We start from the raw sequence: 27,478 nt of genomic DNA on the forward strand, positions 1-27,478 counted from the left end.
AGGGTGAATAGGTTTATTAAAATTTATGGCCAACTTGTATCTTGATTGTACAAATCATAATTAAAATAAAAAATAAAACAATCAACCACATCACCAAGGATTTTCATAATCAATATTTTAGATTTCTAATCTACTCCCAGAGAGCCTTTGCCCTATAATTAACAGTTCCACTATTGTCAACCAAATGACATTTATAACATAGACCCTCAAGAGACTTCATTTACAATACCAGCTCAAACACCTTGAGACTTATAGTCAACTATTCCTAGATACAAGCACCTAACTACCAATGAAATACAATACTCAATTAAAATTGAATGTTTTTCAAGGGTTGCTAACTTTAAATGTATCAATACACCTCTTGTATGGAAGATACAAAAATAAAGTACAAATTGATTACACAACTCCTAAAGTGAATCTACCAATATTCCAACTACAATATAAGTTTTTAAATCAAAATCAATGCTCTTGAAAGCTTTAGAAAGGCAAGCAATGTGGAAAGATTTTTAAAATCTGGTCAAATGATATGAAAGTCAAGATTAATAATGAAATCACCTTTCATAAATCAAAGAACAAGTAGTTAATACATATTTAAAACCCAATGCACATAAATACTTAGCTTTCAATGATGAATTTCTCTTAAAATACTCTTTCGTTGTTTTTTATGGCACTAATACTTTGAGAAATCACCTGGGAGCACTTAGGAGTTTCGAAATCCATGTCAAGTAGCTACACTTGAAGTTTGGATTGAGGTTCACATATCATGTTTTCCAATGTTCAAAAAACTATTTTTAGAGTTGATAAGGTTGATTTTGGCGTTTTTCAAGAATAGGGGAAAATATGCTTAAAATTTTCATAAAAATGATCAATAAATCCTATTTTTTATGCTTAATAGATCACTTTAAAAAGTTGGAGACCTATAACAATTTGAAATAACCCTTTGAATAAGCCTATGACATTCTGATATGGGGTCGACTCCATTGCATGAGGGTCAAATTTGTTAGTTCTAACGATCATTTTTAGGTCAAATCCTTCTTTGAGCACTTGTATTAATCTATAGGTTTTTTACATGGGTTGACTTCATATAGCAAGGGTCAAATTCATTGATTTTAAGGTTCATATTTGAGGTTGAATCCATATATGAGTAGTCTGCATCTTTTGAATAGTAGTCAACTCCACTTTTTGTCCATTGCTTACTATAAATAGGTGTCGAGTTATAAGGGGTCTACTACATCTAAGTGTGCTTGATTCCGTTATTTTTCAGAGTGTTGAAGTGGACTCCAAAATTTTTAAAATTTTTTTTTGTAAATTGTTGTCAACTCCTTCCCATGGTCAACTCCATTTAGTGCTTGACTCCTTTAGTTTCTTCAGCTCAAGGTTTTAATCCATCTAGTAAGGGGTTGACTCCACTTTTGGAAATGCTTGTATCCAATAGTTTTCTATTAAAAATCCACTCATACCTTATAGTTAATTAACTTGGTTTGTCATCAAAATGTTGGCTATTAGAGGAGCCAAATCGTCAACTCCCACAGATGATCAGGGAGAGGAAAACCATGGACTAGAAGAAGAGAGAGACATGGAAGAAAGAAGAAGAAAGTGGATAGGATGATGATCAATCTAATGATGACCTATGTTAGATGTAAATATAATATTATAATAATAATAGTAACTTTTAATAATAAGTACTTTAGAACATTTGTGCTGTATTTTATTTAAAGTCCAATCTAATCATGTTAAACAATTGTGTGATCCACAAGAGCCTCATTGATAGTAATCCGAGTCACAACTGTCAAAGACAAAATTCCCCCTTGTTCTTAGGAAGTGGCCTTATCCCCTAAGGTATGATAGTGCTAGGAGTCATAATGGTGTGTGGTCCTCAGGTAGTGTTGCTTTGTAACATCCAGTTCATTAATTAGAAATGCTTTCATTCATCTTATTTGTAGAAAATTACTAACATTGTCTGAAGTATAGATACTTCCTCATCAACGTCTTCCACATCCTAGACTTTTACCTCATAGCGCAAAAGTGAGGGCATGACCCTTACATGGTTGGCCATTGAGAAGGCTATTAGGAAAAAAAGGGGGGGACATGCTAGAGATCACGATTCCATCAGGGTATAGACACCCAATGGATTTACACAATAGTGAGTTTGCCAACTTCATTGATGCACTTCTTAGGAGCCATATGTTAAAAGACACCATGAGTAAGGGGTGGCATGGCCAGTAAATAAGGAGAACTTCCATAGAGATAGTATAGGATTATAATTATGTAAGCTAGTGTATGTCATCTTATGTCTTTCCTTTTGAAAATATAGTCCTAATGGCATTGTAGTCATTGTAACCACCTTCCCACGACTATAAATACAAACTCAAGGCATGGGATAGAGCATTTAAGTCTCTTTCTCTTGGCTCAAATTCGTCCATACACTTCTCTCTTTTCTTCTTTTTTCTCTCCCTCAGTTTCTTCTCTCCTCTCTCCCAAGAGCTAGTGTTTCTCTATTCTCTTATTCCCTTGAGATCTCTTGTGTTTATGTGTTAGCCTATAAATCAACAAGGTATCAGAGTGAGAAAAGATTTATGATAGAAAAGGAGAAGATGGAGAAGAAAAGGAGGAAGAACAAAAAGAAAAAATAAAAAAGAGGAGTTTCTCGTTCCCTTTGGTCTTTTTCCCAATTCCTATTTTTATTAGTTTTTTCACCTATCTTACCATATGTTTTACATAAAAAAATATGTTCCAATGGAAAGATATTTGAGTCTATTTTTTAACTCAAAAATAATTGTTGGAATCATTTTTTTAGAAGAAAAATCGACATCCGAAGTAGCAAAGGTCAAGCATCAGAAATGTTTTGTGTAGCAGTAGAAAGCTTCAACTTTCTGAATGGTTTGTACCAAAAAGACTAAGAACCTATATTGAAAATTATATCTCAAAAGAAAGATATGCAAGTCTACTTTCTTTCTCAATAAACCGTTTCCCAATCTGATCTTTCTAGAGAGATATATTTGTTAAACACTTAGGCAAGAGTATTTTCCATGAGGTCACCCATCCTAGAATTACTCTCGCCCAGGCTCGTTTAACTTGGGAGTTCTAAGTCAAGTACCGAGCCAATACTACCCAATAGACCGGCCTATTAGGAGTGGAAGACATAGGTACTTAACCCAAGCCCATAAACAGGATGTCCCATAACATCACACCCCCCCCCCCCCCCCTTCACGAGCCGATGCCCACGGCAGCTCACTTGCAACAGCCCACTCAATTTGCGGAATCATCCCACTGCAATTGGTTGCCCCCTCCGTGGGATTCGAACTCGCAACCGAGGGTCGACCCTGATACCAAATGTTAAACACCTAGGTAAGAGTACTTTCCATGAGGTCACCCATCCTAGAATTACTCTCGCACATGTTCGCCTAACTTCGGAGTTCTGAGTCAAGCACCTAGCCAATACTACCCAAAAGACCGGCCTATTAGGAGCAGAAGACATAGGTACTTAACCCAGGCCCATAATCAGGATGTCCCATAATAATATCCACGTTGGAAGAATCAAAACTCAAGTTGGTATCTTATTGGATGAGAAAATCCGAATTTAAGCTTGTTTTTTTGAGTTGCTAATGTTGGTTAACTTTCCTATTTATTTAAAAATTTTAACCAAGATTTTACCAATTTCAGTACATTTTCTTCCTTAAAATTTTCTTTTATTTGATCTCACATTACATTAGTTTCCATAAGAGAAGTCTTTTCCATTATGAGTTTAGTTTCCTTTTTGCCAAAGCCTGAAAATTTTAAATTAGAAAGGCTTGTTTTCTCATTCTAGAATTTATCTCTTGAATATTTTATTTCCAAATTGGTCAAATCGTGTTAAAAAGTAACTGCCTTATATGATAAGTCTATATTTAGAAAGTTTCCATATTATGTTCCATCTAAAAATTTATTATTGGAGATTTAAAAAAAAATTCCTCAATCATCATGTTTATAAAGGAATTTTTTAATCTCCCTCTTGGGTCATACTTGGTCAAAAAATTTAAGTTATTTATATACTAATGTTATAATCTCCTTCTTATTATGGTGTGGATATTTTCTCTTCTTTTAATCCTCCATTACTCTTTTATTTGGTTGCCTTTTTCCTACCATCCTTTTTTTACCCTCGTTTACCCTCTTAGGCCAACCCCTTGTTGCATTACTTTGGTTGGTTTTTTTTTATATGGGTATTTTTAAGTCCACTAAAAAATTTTATTGGTTCCCTTTGGGTTTTTATCAATGTGTTTTAAGTGACAGACATTACCCTTTGTAGTGATTATTATCACTGTTATATTTGAAATCCTTTGAGGTTGGTTTCGACTCTTGCTTTATCACCCATATTTTTTTATTTTTACTTTTTGAGAATCCGAGTCCAATTGAGTACTTATCCTTGGGACACCATGATGGGGGAGATAATTACTACAACTAATTTTTTATTTTATTTTTTTGTTTCAAGTTGGGACCATTGTCATTGCCTCCTAGCTTGAGGGGGAGAATAGAAGAAGAAATATGAAGGATGAAGTATGTGACAAAATCCACCATGAAGGATTCTACAAGCTGAATCAAGTTTACTCACATTCATTAGTCTATTTATTTGATATATATTCTCTTCTTACATGTAAGAATTCAAATTAGAAGTTGAGTGTTGCAGTGGTTGCACCTCCTTTCGAATTCCACGTTTTAGAAGAAAAAGGTAACCAATAATGTAGAATTCCACGTGTTGTGGTAATCAAATTTTATTTGACTAGAATATCCGAGGGGAGAAGAAGATGAAGACTACAAGTAAGATGTGAACAAGAACAAAATGAATCAAAACAAGGAAATCAAAATTTCTTTTTCAAGCACATAAGTTTTTTTACCAAATTATTTACAAAGAAGTTACAAACACTAGCTTGAGGGGGGAGTGTTAAAAGACCCCATGTGTTAATGGTGACATGGCTAGTAAATAAGGAGAACTTTCATAGAGATGACATAGAATTGTAATTATGCAAACTGGTGTATGTCATCTTATGTCTTTTTTCTTTTGAAGCATGTAACCCTAAGGGTATTGTAGTCATTATAAACACCTTCTCATAGCTATAAATACAACCTCAAGGTATGGGGTAGAATATTCAAGCCTCTTCCACTAGGCTCAAATTCGTCCATACACCTCTCTCTCTCTCTCTCTCTCTCTCTCTCTCTCTCTCTCTCTCTCTCTCTCTCTCTCTCTCTCTCTCTTCTTCTACTTTCACTCACTTAGTTTCTTCTCTCCTCTCTCCCAAGAGCTAGAGTTCATATTTTCTCTTATTCCCTTGAGATCTCTTGTGTTTATGTGTTGGCCCTAAAAATCAACACCATACACCGAAGAGTGTGATAAAATTCAAATGCCACAAGGATGATGATTTCTCAAGCATGTTTGATATGATTTAGGTAACATTATTTTATTTATGTTGCATTATTACTTTTGCTTTAGTTAATATATAGTTTCATAAATTAAATGCGTGTTGTTTTATTTGTTTTTATGTAGGAGAAATTCAAAGTGATTATTATAATGATGAGTCTATTAGATACATACATAGATGGATTTGGGGCTACGTGTTCAGCGATATCTATCTAATCAACATAAGTAGTACAAACTATTTCAGAAGGAGGCAATCAAGTACCCATATATCAGGTTTTTCTTTAGATGATCAGGATTAGATATGATGCAACATCTTCAATTACAATAAGTATCAAAGATCGACTTTTAAAATGCTCAGAAACAAAAAATCTAGGATACATGTCGGCCAAAGGCATTCGTCGAAACTTGTCCTAAGATGATATGTACAATAATGTTTATTTCCTCCTTTAAATTGTTTGTGATATAACTTTATTTTATATTATATGTATAAGTTGAGATAAACAAGTTGATTTCTTCAAGAACATCCACTCTAGAGTTACACATGTTAGTATTTATTATTTTCATATTTTATTTATTTTTTTGATTAAATTTAGATAAACTATTAATTACTTTCTACAATGTTAACAATAACATATAAACAACTTAGTCAATGAGGCTCATACTACATGGATGGAGCTTATAATGCCATAATCGATAGGGTGATACTTGAATTTGCTATAAGAATAGGATGAATCTTATTGCACCCCCGTCCTACAACTAAAGTTTAGGTGCCACGAGTAACTTGGAGAAGAAAATGAGGAACTTGCACATACGAAAGAGGTAGAAGTAGACGTAGTAGTTAACAAAACAACAAACTACTATGAGTCAGGTTCATACTCAAATGACTCAGATGATGGGTTATATTGGTTTGTCATGGCATCCTACATCCTTTGGGTGATTTTGATAGATCGTATTCATAATAGCTAAGTGGCTCTAACACGTTTTTTTTTTTGTATTTTTTTTAATATTTTAATTGATTATTAGTACCTAAACGAGCAATGTTGCTCCTACATAACTAGTAAATGATGAAAAGAGTGTATTAGCATGTTGCTCTCTCTCTCTCTCTCTCTCTCTCTCTCTCTCTCTCTCTCTCTCTCTCTCTCTCTCTCACACACACACACACACACACAAAACCATTCAAGTCTTCTCTCTCTCTCTCTCTCACAAAACCTAATTTACAATTTCACATTGGAGTTATATTTTAATCCTGGATGCTTCCGTTGGAACAAAGGTGGCCAACAAAACCGACTTTTAGAACCTTGCTTGTCCCAAAAGAAAGCTCTGTTGGTCCCGCCAGCCCCTGAGAATCACCTGGAAAGCTTCTTCTCCTCCTTCCTCTCTCTCAACTCATCTGACATCAGATTCGTCACTTTTGATCAGACAAAGCATCCAATATCTATGCATTTCGGCAGGTTTTTCGTACAGCTAAAAAAAGGTGAAAACCGTAAACAGCTACAAAACGAAGAAAAATAGGAGAGGTAATAACAAGAAGCTGCAGATTCAACCATCGTCGTCCACCATTTACTTTTCTTCATCTTTACAACTTCTTCCGTCGTTCTCCTGATTATGTGAGTTGTAAGTGGAAAGGGTTTATGTTATTTTTCTTCTTTGATTCGTGTAACAAATCATCGTCGGAACACATGCTCCTCCCCTGTACAGTGATCAACGTGCTTGATCCAACGACTCTTCCCCGTACTTTGAGTGAGATCCCCGCCCACGACGACTTGTGCTATCTCCATTCCTTTTCCAGCCGGAAGAAACGCCGACCTCACGATCCGCGTCCCCTTCCCGACCACCCCGCGCCACCGGAATCCCCTCAGTCCCGCGTGCTTGCCCACCAAGAACGCCCCCTTGCTCCCAATCTTGGCGAATTTTAGCACCTTGGCGAAATCTTTCCGTCGGCAATCCACCACCACGAAATCAACCTCCGGCAGCGACCTCATCAGTTCCTCCGCCTCTCCCACCAACACCTCCGCCTCAACCCCCGCGCGCTGCGCTCCCTCCTCGTACTCCACCCGCGTCCGCTCGTCCGGCACCACGCATACATGCCGCCCCCCCGTGTGCCGGCTGGCTATCGCCAACCCGATGCTTGTCGCCACCCCGCCCCCACGCGCCCACGCCTCCACGATAACCTGTGCCCTGGAGCCTGCGGCCATGGCGGACAACAGCTCCGCCGCGTTAGTGGGAAAACCGATGGGTTTCACCGCCTTCACGGTGTCAACGTACGCCATCGTTGCCGTTTCTGCACACCAAAGCGTCTTCATCTTCTCCCTCTCTGCTTCTTCCTCCTTGAGACGAAATGAAGGAATATGATGTTTCGAAGCTGTCGGGAGCTATTGATGGTTAATTTATACGAGAAAGAATCGAAAAGCAGAGTGGCTTTTCCCTGGTTTCTGAAATCCGCCTCCACACAGAGATAATCCCGGACGTTGATTCCGATTTTGTGGACTGCTCACAGCCCCTGAAGGATAAGTTCTAGAAATTTATAGAGAAACAAAAACTGATACGCAGCCGACGCGTTTAACTGCGGCTAAAAAGAATACCCTCTAATTTATATTTATTTACATAAACGCCATCGTACGTTTTGGCTATTACCCTCCTTTCTTTGCGGCACCCGATTTGGCGAAGGCAATAAATTTCCATTATTTTACTTTGACTAGCCTTCTATTGGAACGTGGGATCGGCTAAGTACGAAGCCGGATCGTTATCCGACGTGTAGGGTGATGTCAGAACAGGCTGGAATGTCCCCATTCGCCGCCAACGACGCCACGTCATTGATTGACAACGTCAACGCTTCCGCGGGGACGTGTCAACTCGGTCGCGTGGGACCCAGCGGCCGTTTCGCCTTTTACATCATTCCAAATTTCGAATTCAAGAGTTTCCAGAAGGGAAAAAAACGGAGGAAAATAGAGTACAATTACAAGAATACCCCTAAAAAAGGCAATATTGTCCTCTAGTGCTGTAATTTTCATCCTTTTTTTTATTTTAAATATCTGTATTTCTTTTGCTGCTCCGGGTGGAGCACCAAAGCCGCGTTCTAATCCAGTATATGCTTCATCGTTTTCTCTTCTTCGTTTTCTGGAGAAGAAGTCGCTTGACTAAGAAGAGTTGGGTTTGATCTTTTAACGACGCAGTCTGCAAGTGTGATTTTAAATAAATGGGTGATGTACGGCTCTGTTTTGTCAAAGATTTTAATGAACTTGATAGGACAAGCTGTACTTCTCACTAAGGATTGTTTGGTAGAGCGACAACAGCGATAACATTTCGGCCATGTGAGATAACTCTCTCTCTCTCTCTCTCTGACGGCCAGGTCAAAAACTCTACAATATCAACGCAAACTCATCGCTTACTTGTCTTTATCATTCTACTGATATAAATATTAAGATTTGTCGTTAAGGCCATGGTTTTCCAACCTTATTTAAACAGCAAAACCGTTTAGCTTTTTTTTTATCGTAATTTATCATCGTTCCCAACTCTACAAGAAGATGTTCAAGTGGGTTCTTTTGATACTGGAGCTATATGAAGTCTGCAAGCGATTAGGAAGCGCCTGATCGACCATTTTCTACAGGCATTGATGCTCTTTAGCTGACTAGTTTTTTACTCAGCGTCGAATGAGTGAATTTGGTTTCATATCCGAATATGCTGCATTAAATAATGAGTTAGATCATGTGCATGATAGATTAGTTTGGCTAATTTAAGGATAATCTATGGAAGTGATAAAAGAAGAGTTGGAGCAAGTTCTTAGATTTTGATTATGTCCTTGTCTATGAGACATATTTCTATTCTTTTTTTTTCTTTATTTATTGTTGTATAAATCCAGTGCTTTTCTTAGGTCTGATCAGTTGTATCTTCTGTTGTCTGAGTATTCAAATCTTTGTAGACTGAACGTGGGAATAAAAAAAAAAAAAAAAAAACCCAAGTGTAGAATAGAGTTGTAATCACTTAAAATGAAGTAAACTTAGCTATAAGGATGTTTGCTCAGCCTTCAAGAGCTTTAATGAAATGAAAGTTTAGGAAGGGCTTTAAACTAATATGATCTGATCTCCGGTAGAAGGTGATCAATGCCTCTCTTGGGCGAGCAAGTTGTTGAGGCAATTTGTTTTAAATGTTCTCTTAACTTGTCGAGTTTGAGTTATTTGTATATAAAATCATAGAGCATCCTAACCTTGTCTGTTGCACTTCAAGTGGTTAAAGAAGCTGGGATTTGTTGTAGAAAGATCATCAACTTGACATTCTTCTTATCCAAATATCCAATAAAATGTGTAGTTTAAGAATCAGGTAAAGTCAAGATGTGATCAGATGTGTTATTTTAAGACAACTCTCCTTAATTAATATCATGTTCAGGTCCTCACTTAGGTTTTTGGGTTTTTTAAGTTAATGTGAAGACAGACCATCTCTTTCGAGTCCATCGTCAGCCAAGAGCGCATCTTTTGGCGATTCCCGACGGTTCCCGACAAAGGCGAGGAACCATGACCTACTAAGCAAGAGCAAATAGTGACTCTTCTTCTTTTTCTTCTTTCAATGGCATCATATTTTCCATTGTTTAAAAACCCTAATAAGATGTGGTCAGGCTTCAAGTGGACATACTCAAACGTGAAGGATATCTCCTCATTTCAAATCTCTAATGCAAGAAAGAAGAAAAAAGAATCTGAAAGTGACTAAGAACTTTGAATTTTTTTCACATGAAGTGCTACGATGATAAGGAAAAGAGACGAATCCACTGGCAAAAGAGAGTGAGAAAGCTTCGCAAGATGTCTCCATTGCATTAGCAGAGAAGAAACATGTGAGATTACATAGGAGCACTTGCTCAGTTGGTGAAATGGTTGGTGGCTAGTAGTGGAAGCATAATAATGGGTCTGTTGATTAGAAAAGGGGGAAAGGTATGGAGTTCATGACCCACATAACGTGCCTTTCCTTCTTTTTGAAAGCATTAGTCCACGATTTGTTGTTGCTCATCTCATCATAAGTGGCTTGAATTTGATCATGTAATGCATTTAGAGTGAATTAGGATTTTGTTGTTTGTCACCGACTGGTTTTATTAATGTCATCCTTCTTTGTTCGTATGTCACCGACTGGTTTTATTAAAAGAGTATAACATAGAACCAACATCAGAAAAATCTTACTCTTATTACTTGGAACGAGGTCTCACAGTTTTGGTTAGTCAGAAAAAAAAAAAAGCAAAAAGTATACAGGTTCTATCATGTGAAAGTTATAAAGAATTATACACTGTGACATTAACCAAGTGTCAGATTTACTTCCTTTCCATGATCATCCCAGTGAGGTTCCAGCAGAAGAAGAGTTCGTGGTGGGCAAGCAGATGACAACGCATTGATTGGTACTTTCATTGCTCCTCCCGTGAAGCCAGTGAATCATCAAAGCTTCAAACAAAACAAAAAAAAAACTCGGTTTTCACGTAGAAGATCCCTTGTCTGGTTTTCGCTCAGTGCTGATTGGTTTCCATGTTTCTTCGTTTAAGGAAGCCAAAGAACATCCATTAAATGCGAATTTCTTTATCAGTTCTCCAGCTCGTGAGGCTTGTCGGCAACCCTCCTTGATAAGACGATGTTCCCTACTGATGTTCTTCACAGCTGAAAGCATTGACCCATTACAACTCGCCAGCTTACTACGGCCCCTTCTGTCCCAAAAGAGCACTGCTAAGAACGTGTAGAGACATGATATGATAGACATGGAGGTTGTCTTCAACCTCGAGGGCTGAGAACAGTGTCGCATAGGCTTTCTGCTAGACAGGTTGGATCAGGCATAGAATCATTAGAAAATGACACAAAAAACTTCTTCTAATGGATATTCCTTTACAGCTCTTGTAACCTTTGTAAACATGAATAAGCACATAGTACTACCGACCAAATCACTTGGTACTTGGTATAGATTTCCTGAGACATATTGTTCCATGGAATGACTAGTCCCACCCACCCCTCCCATCCTCTCTTCTCTGCCAGCAAATTTTGCTGCTCAATGTCCATAGTAAATCCAACCTAAACCCATTGTTTTGGACATTGTTTGGTCAGTTTTAGCTCTTCAAAACATTTCCTAAGAACCCAAAAATGAAGGGTTCAAAGTCAAAAAGTTGAGCCAAGCTTTTTGTAACCATTATGATAATTGTAGCTTTGTTGACCCACGGTAGCTATAAGGTTCTCTTTCTATGCCGCCCTATCTTGTTCTTTTATTTTCACCCAACCTCTTTCCCATGTTCCTTCCCTTCACGTCTCAATTGCCCTTCTCTGCCATAAGATGGGGTCAAATAGTTACAGAAGAGGACAGGAGAGAGGGGGAGAGAGACTCCATAAAAATAAAAAAACAAGATTGTGAAAAACTACTCTGATCCGGTTGCCTATGCAGATAAGGATTTCCGGACTTGCCCATTAGTATGGCTGACTGAAAACTTGCCTCAGACAAAGAGCCTCTTTATAAACCTGCACTCTCAGCCAAATCCTGTCCTGAAGAGGCAACTTCTTTGTGGAAAAGCTCATATGGATCAGATTGTGATGAGTGCTCGTCTAAAAGACCTTTGACTATCCAGATTACAGACAATCAAGGCAGAAATCCAACAATTCTGGAGATCATTGTCCATCATCATCAATGATAAAAAAAAAAAATCATTCAAATTGTTACGTTTACATTTACAGGTTCCACAAAAAACTTCTTATCCGACTTTAAACAAGGTGTTCTGTGTAGTGTACAACATGTTCAGGCAGGACAACAGAGAGAGGACGGATAAAAGCTGAGCATGGATAAATAGAGTTTCAAGCAGTACAACCGTTTGTTTCCTCCCATAAATTGTGGAAGATGGAAGTGGTGAATTAGTGAAACCATAATGATCATGATCCACCGAGCTAGCATTTGCACCGTTCAGCATCACATCATCCAAACTGTGAGACCCAGAATCTGAATCTGGAGGCACTGGACCATCAGATTGAGAGGTAGCATCTCCACCATCCTTTGGAGGAGGGTCATCTACTTCTTCTTGACCTTCCTGGTTGTTGTCACCTGAACTGCCAGCACTACCACCACCCCTTGAATAGCCCGGAACCAAGTCTGGTCGACCTTCAACACCCACCCGTCTCAGATGTAACTGCCACATGCCAAATTGAACAGATCACACCATCAGATAGCAATTGTCATTGAATGTCAGAACAGGGAACGACCAGAAGGTTCTACTCAGATGACCATTCAGACAGAAATTTGGCAGTCCAACAAGCTGATCAGTACTAACGTCTTGTGAGATGCTAAGTTTCAGATATAGAATCTGGTGAAATTATTTGAAGACCCGTCTACTTCCAAAAAGATTTGCCTTATGACGTATTTGCTTGGAGTTGCTAGAAAGAACTAGAACAATGGTCTAGCAACTAACCTCTTTAATTTCTGTATTCAACTTCGGCACGGGATCTTATTGATCATTCAGCCATAAGAGTATTTAAATGAAGATCTCATTCAGAGAATCACAATGCACTAATATACATTTCCGAATCACACCACAGGTTCAACTTTTGCAACTATAACACAGTTCTACCAGAGGGTGAAAGTGACTGAGTAATGATAATGGTCATGCTGCAATTTTATTCACTTTCAACTCATATTGTATCCTGGATTTCAGGACTGCAATAGATAATGATAAGAAGAGATGGTTACATCTACCTGCAGGTGTAGGTTAACCTCATCTGGACGTGAAAGAAAAGGAAAATCTCCACCAGTCTTCAAGAGGGCCTTTCTTGCACCAGCATACCTTTCACTTAATTGGTCCTTCAGTTGTTGAGGAATAGCACAGTAGTCAGTTGTCTGCATGACGTGACATTCATATTAACAAAAGCAAAACATGAATAAAATACGCAAACATAAAAGTCATCCTTTGACTCAGTTTTCATGATGTAAAACCCTCCTCCCAGAAAAATTTATATCAGAAAAAACAAGTACAGTAATTTTCTTTTATATCAGAAAAAACAGTGCAGTAATTTTTCTTTCACTGCCCTACTAAAAAACAAAATATCCTACTTTTAACACCTTCTTTGACAATTGCTATTAAAAATTGTTAGTAAACAATTCAACATCTTGAATATCCTACTTTTGAATAAATACTCCTTCCTTTCATCAGTCAGCTTTCTCCAGTTTCTTGGATAAGCCTGTTTTCTATTTTAATTGTGGTCTTCTAGTAAAGGAATCCAAGCATTAAATAGTCTCATTCCTAATTTGGTTGATCATGGCTACCACTGGCAACAAAATGTTAATAGTTTCACTGCTAAGCAGGAAAAAACACTCAATCAGAATTACATTCATAACCATGATTCTGGAGAATGTTTCCCAACATTTCCACATGTTTTCTTGAAGCAAGAGCATATAAACATGAAAGATGAACAAGCAATTTGTATAACCTACTTTGGAGCTTCTGTCAGTGGTGTGAGATGTTGGATATGCAGTACAAGAATAACCAGCACCTGGTACTGCTCCATGTAGTTTATGTTCTTTTCCTTCTCTGATCAAAAGGTTTTCCTTGATCCAAACGAAAATTCATCCAGAACAGGCTAAGGTTCTTCTTACTGATATACACTACTCCCCACTTTATGAACTTCTTAGCAGCTCAAACGAAACTTGATGCAAGAAATCACTTCATCCAGTTGGATGCAAGAAATGTGATTCAAACAAGAGTAATTTTCGCCCCTCCTCTAGTCTTGCAATCAAACAAAACGCCAAACAAGATGAAGAGAAAAACTGGTATCTTGTGAAGCAGAAAAAACGTCACCCAGTTAATGGCTGGACCCAAACTGAGCTACCTTCCTAAATACTGATTAATCCAGTTTTGACCACCAAACATGACTTTAACATAAATTGACTAATTAATCTCTACAATCTAAATAATCTGGAATAAATTTATTTATTTTTCTAACAGAATTTCAATTAATCTGGGGACCAATATCTTCGAAGCTGTGGGGGCCAGGGGATCTCGAGAGACTGAGATAGAAATAAGCTTCTTAAGAGGTGTCTAGGCAGTACGTTGTAGAGTGCTGATCACATGACAGCAATTCCATTTTAATCTAACAGACCTCAGAAGTCTGCAAAATATTTTAATATCCTGCAACAACAATACTGAAAGTTGAATAAGGAAAAAAAATCAATTTTTCTTCTAAAGCTTGTTGATAGAAGTTGCTCTTATAAGTCTTGGCTCTGCTGAGGGCTTGAAATGACCATCAGATTTTGCTGAGGAAGGGTCAACATATTGTGATTTTAAGCTATTCTCCACAAATCCATGCCCATCTCTTCATCAGTTCCCCTCTAAGTCCATGTGGGCTTGCTGTTTCTGAGATAAAATACTGATTTGTACAGGTCAAGCTCCTCCATCCTCAACAAGATAAACAAAGACAGCTGAGAGATATCTAAACTACCTGATTGTTAACTACTCTACTGCTATTGATATCCAGAACTCGAAGTTATGTTTTTTACCAATGGTAGCATTTGGTAGACAAAAGTCTCATCTTTCTGGCTCACGTACATGTAAACAACATCTCAAGATGATTGATTGGGCATAACATGCGCTGTAACGGGGAAATACCCCAACATCTGTTTGGCTTGGAAGGTCCTCAACTTATTAACCGAGAAAAGACCCACCTTTATTCTGATTTCTATAGTATGCAGTATTATGGTGGTATTGAACAAATAGTTCAACCAGGGTGGGGGATGAGGATGCAAATGCAGTAACAAGGATGGCGAGCACAGCAACAACGATGGTGAGAAGACAGTGGACGAAAGCAATGAAGCACTCACAGGAGGCCACTATATATGGCAGATCAGCAACAGCGCAAGATGGAGAAGAAGGGTTCATGATTCAGCAGAAGGAAGAAATCAGGATTGGAAGAAGAACAGGTTTATCATCACTACAGGTGGTTAGTGGTCCATAGAGAATGACAGAGACGAGGCATGGGCATCACTGGGAGTTATGTCAACCAAGAACATGAAGAATCAAGGCATCCAGAGAGCTTTCATGTGAGGAGATACGACCATCTTCATTGACACCATTTCTGCTAGCTCATCTCATACCATTAAACTTACAGAGAATATCAGTGACCGAAGAATATTTATTCGAATCCATTTGTAGCTCCGAATAATTTTATGATCCAAGATGACAAGTGCACCTGGCAAGATTTTTCCTGAATGGAAAGACTCAATCTATGAAGGAGATACATGCTTTTGCCTCGGGATTTATCGCATTACGAACTCAACTTGTAGAGTCTCTCAAGAAAGTAGCTAGGATCCTTCCTTGGCTGACTGGCAAAGGGTGGTGATGGGGAAGTGCCTCAGCTCAGCTTTCCTCCATCATCACAAGGCCCAATGGTGGCAATTGATACTCACATGCTCCTCAACAATAGGCATTCTGTCCTTTGCTGCCTTGTTAGAAAAACCTCATTACCTGCATGGAACAAAGAGAACCTTACTCGGTGGATTTCAGATAACAAGGGCTCCGGCTACCTGGTTTAGGTGGCCCAGCTGGGTGAGCAAGTCCGGCTCACCTCCCTCACTTCGGAGACAACTCGTGGCATGGTCTCTCTAAGGGGAACAAGGGCTTTCGGGGATGCCTTTGTTGATCTGAAACCATGGTCACGCATCACCCTTCTTCCTATTGAACCAATCTGGATTCTAATTTCAGGCATCCCTCTCAACATTAGGTGCGCAGAGACCATTTAGAGGTATTGCCAGCACTATGGGGCATGTCTTGGAGATAGAAGATGATTCCATTAATGGCTCCAGGTTTGAAAGGGGAAAGTCAAGGTTACTCCTGCTCAAACCCAATTTCACGAAAAAGGAGTGAGCTCAAAATATAGGGATTTCTGTGCCTGATGGTTATCTCGATTGAGGAAGACAATAATGGCAACTGTGCCCTGCATACTTCCACACTTGGTATTCCTCCCCTTCCATGGACAAAAGGAAGAAACAGAAAAAAATGATAAAGAAATAGAAAAAGAGAAGAAAACCATATCGAATGGACATTGGTAGGGAATGTGTAGAAGAAACTATTTTCCGTGCCAGTGGAGTAACGAAAGAAAGATTAAAGGATGATTTCTTATATTAAAAGTGTAAAATCATGAAGAAAAAAAAAAGAGAAATACTAGATTAACCCAACCAATAATGATTAAGAAGATAAACGACAAGAAAGAATAAAAGGAAGTTCAACAGCCATAAAAGGCAGAAAAGACAAGAGGTAGAGGAGGTTCAAGAGCCATAAGGAACGAGAAGAAAAAAGGAAAAGGACGTTCAACAGTTATCTGTGCCTAAGCTTCCATAGCCTTAAAATCTATCTCCACTTTAGATTTTATTTATAAAGATGAGAAATTAGTAGAGGGCTAGATGAGTGAGAAACCAAATAAGAGGGCAGTAGCTCAGGGGGATTTGTCACCCCCAATTTCGATGACTGCTGGTCAGCAACCACCAAAGGAGATTCCGGCATCACTGAAATTCTCAGCATTTCTATGGAACTGAGCATGTAGGCTCTATATGGATGTGATACCATCCAATGCTGGTTTTGCAGTGAGACTTGCAATGGAGTCCAAAAGCTACTGGTCATTCATTTGAGTTCCACTAAAGGATCTTCATGAGTTATCAAACGCAGTTGTAAAAGATCAAAAAAACTGATAAAAATCATTTTGGGCAGAAGCTTTGGTTTGCTGAATTGTGGAGTGTCTTATGGGGAACAATTCAGGTGAGTTCTCACTTCCACAATGAACCGCCACAGAGAATGGGTGGAAATGGTAGGAGAATGTCAGAAGTTCAAGTCAAGGTGCTGAATACTAGACCTCCTTTAGTGATTTTAGAGGAAGCATCCATGCAACCACAGTCTAACTGCCGAACCCTTTACCACAGCCACCACCATTGCAATACCCCTTGCACACCATCCCAAACTGTAATGTCCACCAGAGGCACACTACCTTATCATACAGTCAAGTGGTAACCGTCAGCTCCTAAATTGGCTCCCAAATTCAGGAATGGAAAATGGTTAATCCACCAATGAAAAAAAAAATGAGAAACATCAATCTGGATTCTACAAAAGAAAATTGGAAATGTTGAAAAGATGCCTTATCCTAAAGGTGAAGGATAATAGTTTGAATAAAGCATGGGTAAAAGAAAAAACTGATAATGTATGGAGGAAAATATTGGTAACTGGGGTATATTATTTCAGAGATGGCCCCTGGCCAGTATCCTTATCGTCTCAGGAAGAAAAGGAACAGATACTTCAGATGGAGAAAGAGCATTGGGTGACCATATGGTGCGAATCGAGCAATGATCACAAGAGACAAAGGGGAGGAGAGCCTACCTAGGTAACAATATGAAATCTCCCTCTGCATCAATGGTCGGAGGAGGTTTTCAGGCAGGTAGCAGGTTTTGGTGGGAGAGTAGAAATTGACTGGAAGCTTGCCCCTTGTAATCTATTGATTTTTATCTTAAGTCAATAAAAGCCTTCACTATTTCAAAAAACAATTAAAGAAGAGAATTTTTATTATGAAGAGACCTAGGACAAGGAATTACAGACCAAAAATTAAAAAACATAAAAATCAAATGAGAAAAAAAAACATCCAAAATACAGCCAAAGGCACATCCAATATACAAAGATACCAAATGAGCTCCATCAATAAGAGGAATGGAGTCTGCTACAAATGGCATTGATAGAGTAACCTATCCCTCACAAAAGAGTCGTACACATTAATTTTATAAGAACTTTTAATTATTTACTCAGACACAAAATTAAGTAGACATATAAGTTGAAGGACAAAACAGCCTCTCACACTAAGAACAGATGTTATAGCTATTTGCCCATTTATATTTTTCTTGTCCCTTCTCAAAAGGATGAGAATATTCAAGAATAGTGTCCATAACTAACTGATATCTTTGTGTTATTCAACAACTATCCTTTTCCAGCTAATTGCAAATTGAGATTACAAATAGTAATAAATGTATGAATTCTTCTAGAGTAAATGGTGAGATTTTGTCAGGATTGCATCCCAAGTTTAACTCATAATAACTGCAAGTAATTGATGACGTACATCCATTATTGTAATTGATGTGTCTGGAAGTAAGAGAGATCCAATGGAAACTGAGTCCACGTTCAGGGTTAACCTTGAAGCGAGGTCCTCTTGCGATATCTTCTCAACCTGCATCACTTATGAGGTTTAGAATGACTTTCTTAGAAAAAAGATTAAAAAAAAAGAAAAAACCAAAAGGAGTAAATGGCATAAAATGGAGGAAGCTTGCAGTACACAGGATGAACTTCTAAAAATAGAAAAGAACAGAAATAGAAAAGCATTAAATAGGGAAGCAAGTAGATTCATTCAGGTTGGTTTTGTTAGCATTAACAGAATTATCAAATAATATTATTTCACAATTATTGACATGGCTGTTTGTAACCTTCACCTGAGAAACAACGAAGTCTACAGAGTCTGCAATCAACGGCTCATGTGGACCTCCAGGAATCCCTGTCAAGATGTATCGCTTCAGCAAAAATGAAGGGGTCCAACTAACACTGCACCAAAAGGCAACATCCATGATGGGGCAAACAACTTGGTCAAAATATATTTTATAGGTCCAAGAATAAACCTTGACAGAGTATAATCAAAAGCACCCAATGAAAGATGCCACAGAATATTAGCGTTAAGTATTTCATTTACAGCACTGGTAATAGGTCACTGCCCAATTCAAACCAAGTGGGCTATACTGGTAACTGTAAACATTTATTTCAACCAGTCAGTTGGAGTTTATTGTTTTGACACCCAGACTCACCTATCGTCTGTAATCATCATTTAAGGACATTTGAATACAGTGCTATGATATTGTGAGAGCACTCAATAATACTGCGACCAAAATCATGAGACAGTTGTAGGCCCCCGAAAACATAAATCATGGTTGGACATATTGGAGCATCAACTTACCATCCCCAGACCAACTAGAAGGGACAAATGTAAAAGAAAGAAGCGTAGGACCTCACTTGAATAACCAAGGAGATAAGTTTGCCCACAGAAAAATGAGATACCACACCTCAGTTTAGGCCCAAACCTCCTATGGCAAGATCTCTGCAAAGGAACCAAATTTCTTGCAACTAGTATGTGACGGAGCCCGAGTAGACAACCTAAAGGATCCTTATTTTGATGGTCCATGATTCAAAACCCTTAACAGTTGCAAAGTTCTAGATATCCAATTTAACATTTGAAATATGAGTAATCACAAATGTCAAGATGTTCTGTCATATATCTCCAGACCAATAATAAGATGGCCACACAAAAAAGAAACTACAGGATCTGCCATGTCCACCCACGGAAGGAGAGAGGTGCCTAAACAAACACACTCATATATGGAAAAAAACCAGGAGTAGGCACTCTAGGGAGGAAAAGGGAATTCCATAAGTTAAACTATCTACTAAAAACAAATCTAATATATTCCATCAATAGTCATAAAATGATGACACAATAGCTAATATTAGAGATTTAACAGCATCTATGTGATGAATTATTCTTCTTCTTTTTTTCTTTAAAAGTAGAAGATCAGAATCACATGAAAACATACATGGGTGCCCAAGGCATTGCAGCCGCAAATGTCTGAGTATCCAAAAATGAATTTGAGAGGACCAATGATCTCACACGCCTTGGACGATGTTGAGCAAAGAGTTGTGCAAGGAAGCCTCCAAGGGATGTGCCATAAAGGTGTACCTGAGCTTAAAGAATCATGAACTGGCTCAGAATTTACTTCAGAGTTCACAGATAAGCAATAAATGACATAGACATCAATCACAATAATATGAATGGTAATAAAAAGATTAAAATAATATTTAAAACAATCAAAATGCAATATCTTTAGTTTTAAGGAATAGTCCCACATGGATTAGTGAGTACAATGATCTTGAGTTTATTAATTGGGAAAGAGGTTTCCTAAGTGGACTAGTCATTTTGGGATGGGTCTTGGACCGAACTTAACATGGTATCAAAGCAGGTACTCATGTGTGGGCATACACCTAAACTATCCACTTGTAGAGCCACAAAAGAGGGCCTACACCAAAACTATCCACTTGTAGAGCCACAAAAGAGGGCCTACACCTAAACTATCCACTTGTAGAGCCACAAAAGAGGGCCTACACCTAAAATTATCCACGTAGAGACACAAAAGAGAGCCTACACCTAAAGTATCCACTTGTAGAGCCACAAAAGAGGGCCTACACGTGAGGGGGAGTGTTAAGGCATATTCCCACATGGATTAGTGAGTATAAAGATCTTGAGTTTATTAGTTAGGAAAGAGGTTTCCCTAAGTTGGCTGGTCATTTTGAGATGGGCTTCGGACCCAACTTAACATTTAGGATACGTCCCATCCATCCACATGATCATACTCTAGATAGAAGATATGACGAATGCGTAGGTAACCTACAGTGTTCCCTTTAGATATATAACTTCAGAGTTTCATTCTATAGAAAATAGCTCCAATTGCAAGTCTTATCTTTAAATAGTTTGAACATGAGTCCATTTAGTTTTGTTTTGTCTTAAAACTGCATACTAGAATTAGTTAAGCTCAGATGTCAGTTACCTGATCAACAAGACACCGTAAAGTCTTGAATCAGTTGTTGTTTCTATTTGGGGCACATTTTCCTCCCTTACTATGGCCCCTTGGGCATTTCTGATTCAACCAATGCTGAAGTCTTATGCCTTCTCCATGCACTTAACATTTATAAGCAGCATTTTTCCTTCTTGGGAATTGCTGAAAGCAACTCAAAGATAGTAATTTCATAGGCTAAGAGTGATAGCAAGTTTTCTCATTGCTTTGATCAGCACTTCATGCAGATTGACGACATTGCCAGATCTCTTTAAATTTCTTGCTCGCATATCCCCCAAAAGCTAATTCGGAAGCTGATCATTTTGCTAGAGTGGGCAACTCGCATTCCACTTGATTTAATTTTTTAAATTCTTTTTTTAAATACTAGTTTATTTTAATTTTTTTATTTCTTGTGTTTATGTTTTTTTTTTCTGCTTGTTGTTTTTCCTTGTTAAGGGCTCAGCCTCTTTGCTTTTGCTTCAATCGCTTTTCAAAAAAGAAAACGAAAAAAAGACAACAAGTTTTTTGTTTCCATGCAAGTAGAGCTTTAGGACATATTGGTTTAGACTTATGTTAAAAGTCAATCAGTCTTTAGTTGTGCATATGTTCCACGTCTCAAACTAGTTTTCTAAAAGTGAGAATAGTTCTGTGTTAGAGCAACATTGGTTTGGACATGAAAGATCACATGCAAATTAGAGGGGAAGAAGCCTCCCAACAATGTTAACATGGTATCAGAATCAACCCAAACTTGTGTCTATGTTCTATGTGGCCTCTATGTTTTTGTTATCCATTCAGATGTGTGTGTACCATGTACGATGACAACTTTATCCGATTACCCCTTTTTTTTATTTACCCGCCTGATTTTAGACGGATATAGAATCAATTTATTTCCCCATTTATGAATTCAGATAAAATTGCCTGCTTAACTATATACTATTTATTAAACAGAACGAAAACAAGTAAGAACCATTTCGTACCTGATTACCCATTTACCTGTTTCCACGACAGAATTATTGTAATAGTTTGAGGTGGTGGCACTTTGGTAAGATCATGTAAGGAGTATTTACAATTTTTGTAAAAAAATTTACATATAAATTGAACTTCTCTTTCCCAAACCCTAATCTCTCCAACATCTGCAACTCAACTGAAAATCTCCTCTCATCAAGCAAATTCCTTCCTCTAAAAGAAGACTACCTTCCTCATGGTTCTCTTCCTCAGTTCCTCTCTACATCGATAACAAATTTTTACCCTTACAATGCTCCCTCTCATCAATGATTCAACAAGATTCTTTATTTTTTATTAATGTTTTTTTCCTAGGTAGGAAACAACAACAAGCGATGGTTTTCATAATTCTTAATTTTATTTTTCTTGTCGTAATGTGTTTCTGTTGAAGTGCTCGGGTTTGTGCCTCACCTGGATTCCTATTAGATTTAGATTGTGAAAATAGATCTAGTATAATTTTGAGGTGTCGTGAATAAAAACATCATTTTTCTTGATTTATAAACTGTTTTTGCTAATTGATGCTTTAGAGTACATGGATTTCTTCATTTTTTTTGTTGAATCTGTAATGTTCGTGTTTTGTGATTGTGAAAGCTTTGATGATGCAAGTGGATCATCCATCACAAAAACAAAATGGAAGCAAAAAGTAGGAGGTGAAAGCTGGTTGAAGGCGCCAAGGAGGATTCAGTGAAAGGGACTCAACCACAAAAAAAAGTTCAAATTCTTGATCTAAAAGGTTATGTAATTTGCCGTAGACTTACAATTTATTAGTACTTTCTACAATGTTTTGTGATTTTTATGTAAAATAGAACGAAAGTAATTAAAATTGTTTTCTGAAGTTTTCAGGTTTTATGTTATCTTTTTTTTTTATATAAAGATATATTTATATTAACAAAACAAATTACAAAAGTGGAGGGAGCAGATCCCTGACAACAAGCGATTGTAGGATAGCTCCCAGCTTGGCAAGCACATTTGCTACCGAATTTGCGGATCTCGGAATGTGAAACCAAATTCAAAATTAAATTGAGGTAATTTCTAGTATCTCCCGAAAGATGTCCCAATGGCGTAATGGAAGAGGGGATGCACACTCACACCATCCAATTACCACCTTCAAGTCCCCTTCAATATGAAGGGGACCGCTGCACTTGTATTTGAAAACACGGAGCCCGATGAGGAGGCTATGAAGCTCAGCTGATGTAGAATCGGATATGCCTAAAGGGCCGGCATATGAGAAAAGCTGATTACTGGAATGATCCAAAATAACCCCTCCAAAGCCAGAAATCCCGGGATTACCAAGAGAAGAGCCATCAAAGTTCAACTTAAGGTAACTGGGTTCAAGAAGGGTCCATTCCTGCATAACTTGGACCTTTGTCCCAGAGTGCATCATTGCCAAATTTCTCCAGTTTTCACGGATAGGGGTACCCACAAAGGTGGAGAAAGACTTCTTAGTCAAAAGCCAAGAAGAAATATGTCCCACCACTCGATCCGCGACACGATCTACTGATTCACTTTTTGCATCGAACCGCCTTCTATTGCGTTTATTCCAAAGCCCCCACGGACTGAAACTAGCACAAGAAGAGAGCATCACTTTTCCGAGACCAAGAAGGGGAGTACCAATGAGCGACTTGCTGAAAGAGATTAGATCAGCCGCCATGCAGAATTGTAACCCCAACATACTAAGAATGGAAGCCCACACCTTCCATGAGAAGATGCATTGTAGCAGCATGTAGCTTGGGGTTTCAGCTTCAGTGTTGCAAAAAAGGCACAGGGAGTCGATTGAGGGGTGACCTCTTTTCTAACGTCTACCGAGAGAATCTTGCTTTGACACGCACTCCACATGAAGAATTTTATCTTAGGAGGTGCACAAAGACGCCATACAAAATAGATCTCATGCTCCCTTTGAGACGGATTCCAGTTATTAATGTATCTGAATGCAAATGATACAGAGAAAGTACCTCTTTTGTCTGGCCTCTGAAGGTCGAATTTTTACCGAGTTTACAGAATCCATCAAGCGGTTGGCTTCCAAAACCTCTGAATCAGAAAGATCCCTTCTAGGATGGAAGGTCGGACCTCCCCCCTCAAAAGCATCAGCTACTGATATGTCTCTATGTGTAGAGAGGAGAAAAAGACTTCTGAAGGCATTCTATGGCGGCTCCTGCCCCATCCACAAATCATCCCAAAACTTGAGGGATCTGCCGTTTCCAACAAAGAATCTACTGGCAGAGGAAAATTTTGGAAGAAGTAGGTATAATGCTCTCCAAATTGAAGATAGACCTCTCCGATTACCTCCTGAAATCCACTAATGAGCGTCACCACTAACCTTGACAAGTACCATTTCCTTCCAAAGATTTGAAGAATGTGTATTGAACTTCCATAACCATTTTAGGAGCAACGCTTGGTTCATATCCTTGGATTTCCGAATCCCCAAGCCACCCATATTTTTTGGCAAACAAAAATCATCCCATCTGACTAGATGATATTTAAAGGCATCACTCGATCCCCTCCATAGAAATTTTTGTTTGAGCTTATCCATAGTCTTACATATGGATGTAGGCTAGGGCATAAAAGATAGTGCATAGTTTGGAATGCCTGCAATGCAAGACTTGAGAAGGATGAGCCTCCCAGCCTTACTGAGTAAATGCCCCTTCCCAGGTTGCTAGCCGGGATTCAATTTTCTCAACCACCGGATTCCAAAGACTTTTGCATATGCGGCCATTGAATAATGACAGGCCGAGATAGGTTGTTGGTAGGTGGCTTGTTGTGCAACCAAATATACTTGTCATCTCTGCAAGGAGCTCAGGGCTAACATTTAAACCCATGAGAGAGGGTTTTTCCGAATTGACTTTCTGTCCAGAGGCTAATTCGAAGAGACCCAAAACCGCTTTAATCCTTCTAGCTCCATCAATGTTACCGATTCCAAATATGATGGTATCATCCGCATACTGGAGGATAGGAGCATTAAAGGCCTGTTGGGTACTAGTAGGAGGAAGCCACCCAAGATTGACCGCCAAGTAAAGCATTGCAGAGAGGAATTCAGCAACCATGTTGAATAGAAGCGGGGAAAGCGGATCACCCTGTCTGATCCCTCTAGTCCCTTTGAAATACCCACAAACTGAGCCATTGAGGATGCGAGAATAAGAGGTCGAGCCCACACAACTTCTGATCCAAAATCTCCATTTTTTGCCAAAACCCATTTTTTCCATAATCTCATCAAGCAGGATCCAATTGACTCTGACGAAGGCCTTTTTGAGATCAAGCTTTAGGGCAACTCTTGGATCCTTGTTACGACGAAAATGATCAATAAGCTCATGTGCTGCCATAGTGGAGTCCAAAATTTCTCTTCCCTTAAGGAAAGCACCTTGCCCTCTGTGAATAACGGTTGGGAGAAGAACCTTTAAACGGTGAGCCAAAATTCTAGCTATGATCTTGTTAGCACTTGTGACAAGACTGATTGGCCGGAAGTCCTCTGGCTCCTCAACACTAGCTTTCTTCGGAACCAAGGCAATAAAAGATGCACCAATACTGCAAAAGGTGATACTATTTCTGAAGAAGTCGTGGATCATTGCTATGATATCCTCCTTGAGCCGAGGCCAAAATCTTTTTAAAAAATCACCGTTGAAACCATCAGGGCCCGGCGCCCTATCACTTTCCATTCCTAAAACGGCACACTCAATTTTTCCAACAAAGAAAGGTAGTTCTAATAAAGAGGCAGCTATTGAAGAGAGACGAGATAAACTAATGTGTTGAAGCTTTGGCCTGTTAGGGCATTCCTCCGAATATAAGTCTATAAAAAACTTAAGCAACACAATAGTAATCGAAGTCTGACACGAGGTTACCTCATTATTGATACATAATGAGGTAATTCGGTTCGACCTCCGTTTTGTCGATGCTACGGCATGGAAGAATTTTGTATTTGCATCTCCTTCCTTCAGCCATTTAAATCTGACTCTTTACTTCCAACGTATCTTCTCTTAATGCAGGATAGTATTGAGATTAGAGTTAAGAGAAACTCGGGAAGAAAACTCCGCCGAAATTAAATACCTTTGTTCTTTCGCCAAATCCAAGTCTGCAATCTAAGAAAGGAGAGAAGCCTTCTCGACAACCAAAGAGGTAAGATGTCTTGTGGCCCATTCCTTGATTTTCCCTTTTAAGAATCGAAGCTTCAGAGGGAAGGTCCACTCCCATCTACCCAGACTTGGACCTTCAATCCACCATCCATCAATAAGAGCATCAAAAAATTTCACAAATAGCCATGAGTTTTCGAAACGAAAAGGAGAGGGTCCCCATTTCTCGAAAGAGGTTGTCTACATGATAGGCCAATGATTTGAACCCACCTTGTTAAGAACACGACCAGAGACATTCCCAAAGAGCTGCAACCAGTTTAGACATGCTAGAAAACGGTCTAGGTTTGATAGAATTGGTTGTTGTTGGCCATTCAACCATATATAGTTCTTTTCGGAAAGTGATATCTCATCCAGCTCACATCCGCCAATGAAATCTGAGAAACCACGCATACGGGCAGATATGCGGTTTGCCAGCAGCTTCTTCTCATTGCAGTATCGGATAGTATTGAAATCACCCACAAAAAGCCAGGGGTGTCTCCAAGACTGATAGAGCTCACTGAGCTCACGATATCTAGTCGGGCCATAAACTACCGTCACACACCATATTCTGTCGGAAGAAAGATCACTGAACTAGATTGCGATGACCTTCAGACACATGAAGGGAGTCAAAATATGTAGAATCCCAAGTGACAAAGATGCCCCCTGAGTGTCCAATAGCATTAACCACCACCCACTTTATAGAGGGATTCGACCAGAGCTCCATGGCAATGGCATCAGACATCTCTTGACATTTGGTCTCTTGGACGATAACAATAAGAGAGTTTGAATTGAGAGAGGAAGCTTGAAATCATTCCCCGCTTCCGAACGGCACCAATTCCCCTAACATTCCAGGATAACAAAACCATTTGTTACCATGTTTCTGGACTCCCGATGTGGTGTTGTCTCCAGGCAACTAACCCCTATATACAACTTCCATAAGACACGCCAGATTCATCATTTGCTACCATGTCTCGTCATCATATCTATTATGCTCAACTTGGAGTTCCTCCACTAAACGAGTAGATCTATCAGTTAAGGGAGGGGGGGCTGATTGCTGTCCTATCTCTCAGGTATATGGAGATTTGTTGGGCTAGAATTTCCCAGAGTGATAGGAATATCCTGGCGCCGTCTTCTTCTTTGGTAAGTAGCGATGACAGGGGGTTGCTAGGTTTAAATGTGGTTCAGGATCAGGATTTTCGGGCTCCATGCGGGGGTGAAAGGGCGAGGTAGGTGGCGACAGCTTTCTTGATCTCGGATGAGGGGAGACTTGCTCAACAGGGGTAAGAGGGAGGTTGGATGTACCAAAAGCGTTTGCATACAGATGGGGATTCCATTCCCCGAAAGAAGCAGTACTGGGGAAGAAGACTCCATCGGCAAA

The 27,478-nt window shown here is 38.9% G+C and overlaps 2 protein-coding genes across 3 annotated transcripts in view; both read right to left on the reverse strand.

Moving 5' to 3' along the window:
• Positions 1–6,817: 6,817 nt before the first annotated feature.
• On the reverse strand, positions 6,818–7,863 carry LOC137935555 (uncharacterized). Its single transcript, XM_068780209.1, has one exon. It carries the CDS (start codon positions 7,693–7,695, stop codon positions 7,057–7,059), a length of 639 nt encoding a protein of 212 aa, XP_068636310.1. The 5' UTR covers positions 7,696–7,863; the 3' UTR covers positions 6,818–7,056.
• Positions 7,864–12,034: 4,171 nt separating this feature from the next.
• The window catches only part of LOC137934440 (uncharacterized), a 35,468-nt gene continuing 20,024 nt past the window's right edge, over positions 12,035–27,478 (reverse strand). For both annotated transcript variants that reach the window (XM_068778770.1, XM_068778769.1), the window contains exons 4-8: positions 19,985–20,127; positions 18,839–18,947; positions 18,472–18,579; positions 13,085–13,225; positions 12,035–12,521 (exon numbers count right to left, since the gene is read on the reverse strand). In XM_068778770.1, the coding sequence (XP_068634871.1) occupies positions 12,093–12,521; positions 13,085–13,225; positions 18,472–18,579; positions 18,839–18,947; positions 19,985–20,127 (930 nt within the window). In that variant the 3' untranslated portion in view covers positions 12,035–12,092. The remainder of the gene's footprint in view (positions 12,522–13,084; positions 13,226–18,471; positions 18,580–18,838; positions 18,948–19,984; positions 20,128–27,478) is intronic.

Source organism: Aristolochia californica, unplaced genomic scaffold, assembly GCF_029961685.1.
Source record: "Aristolochia californica isolate CCGP_79_NKW_82.1479 unplaced genomic scaffold, dmAriCali1.0.hap1 SCAF_6, whole genome shotgun sequence".
Lineage (NCBI taxonomy): Eukaryota > Viridiplantae > Streptophyta > Magnoliopsida > Piperales > Aristolochiaceae > Aristolochia > Aristolochia californica.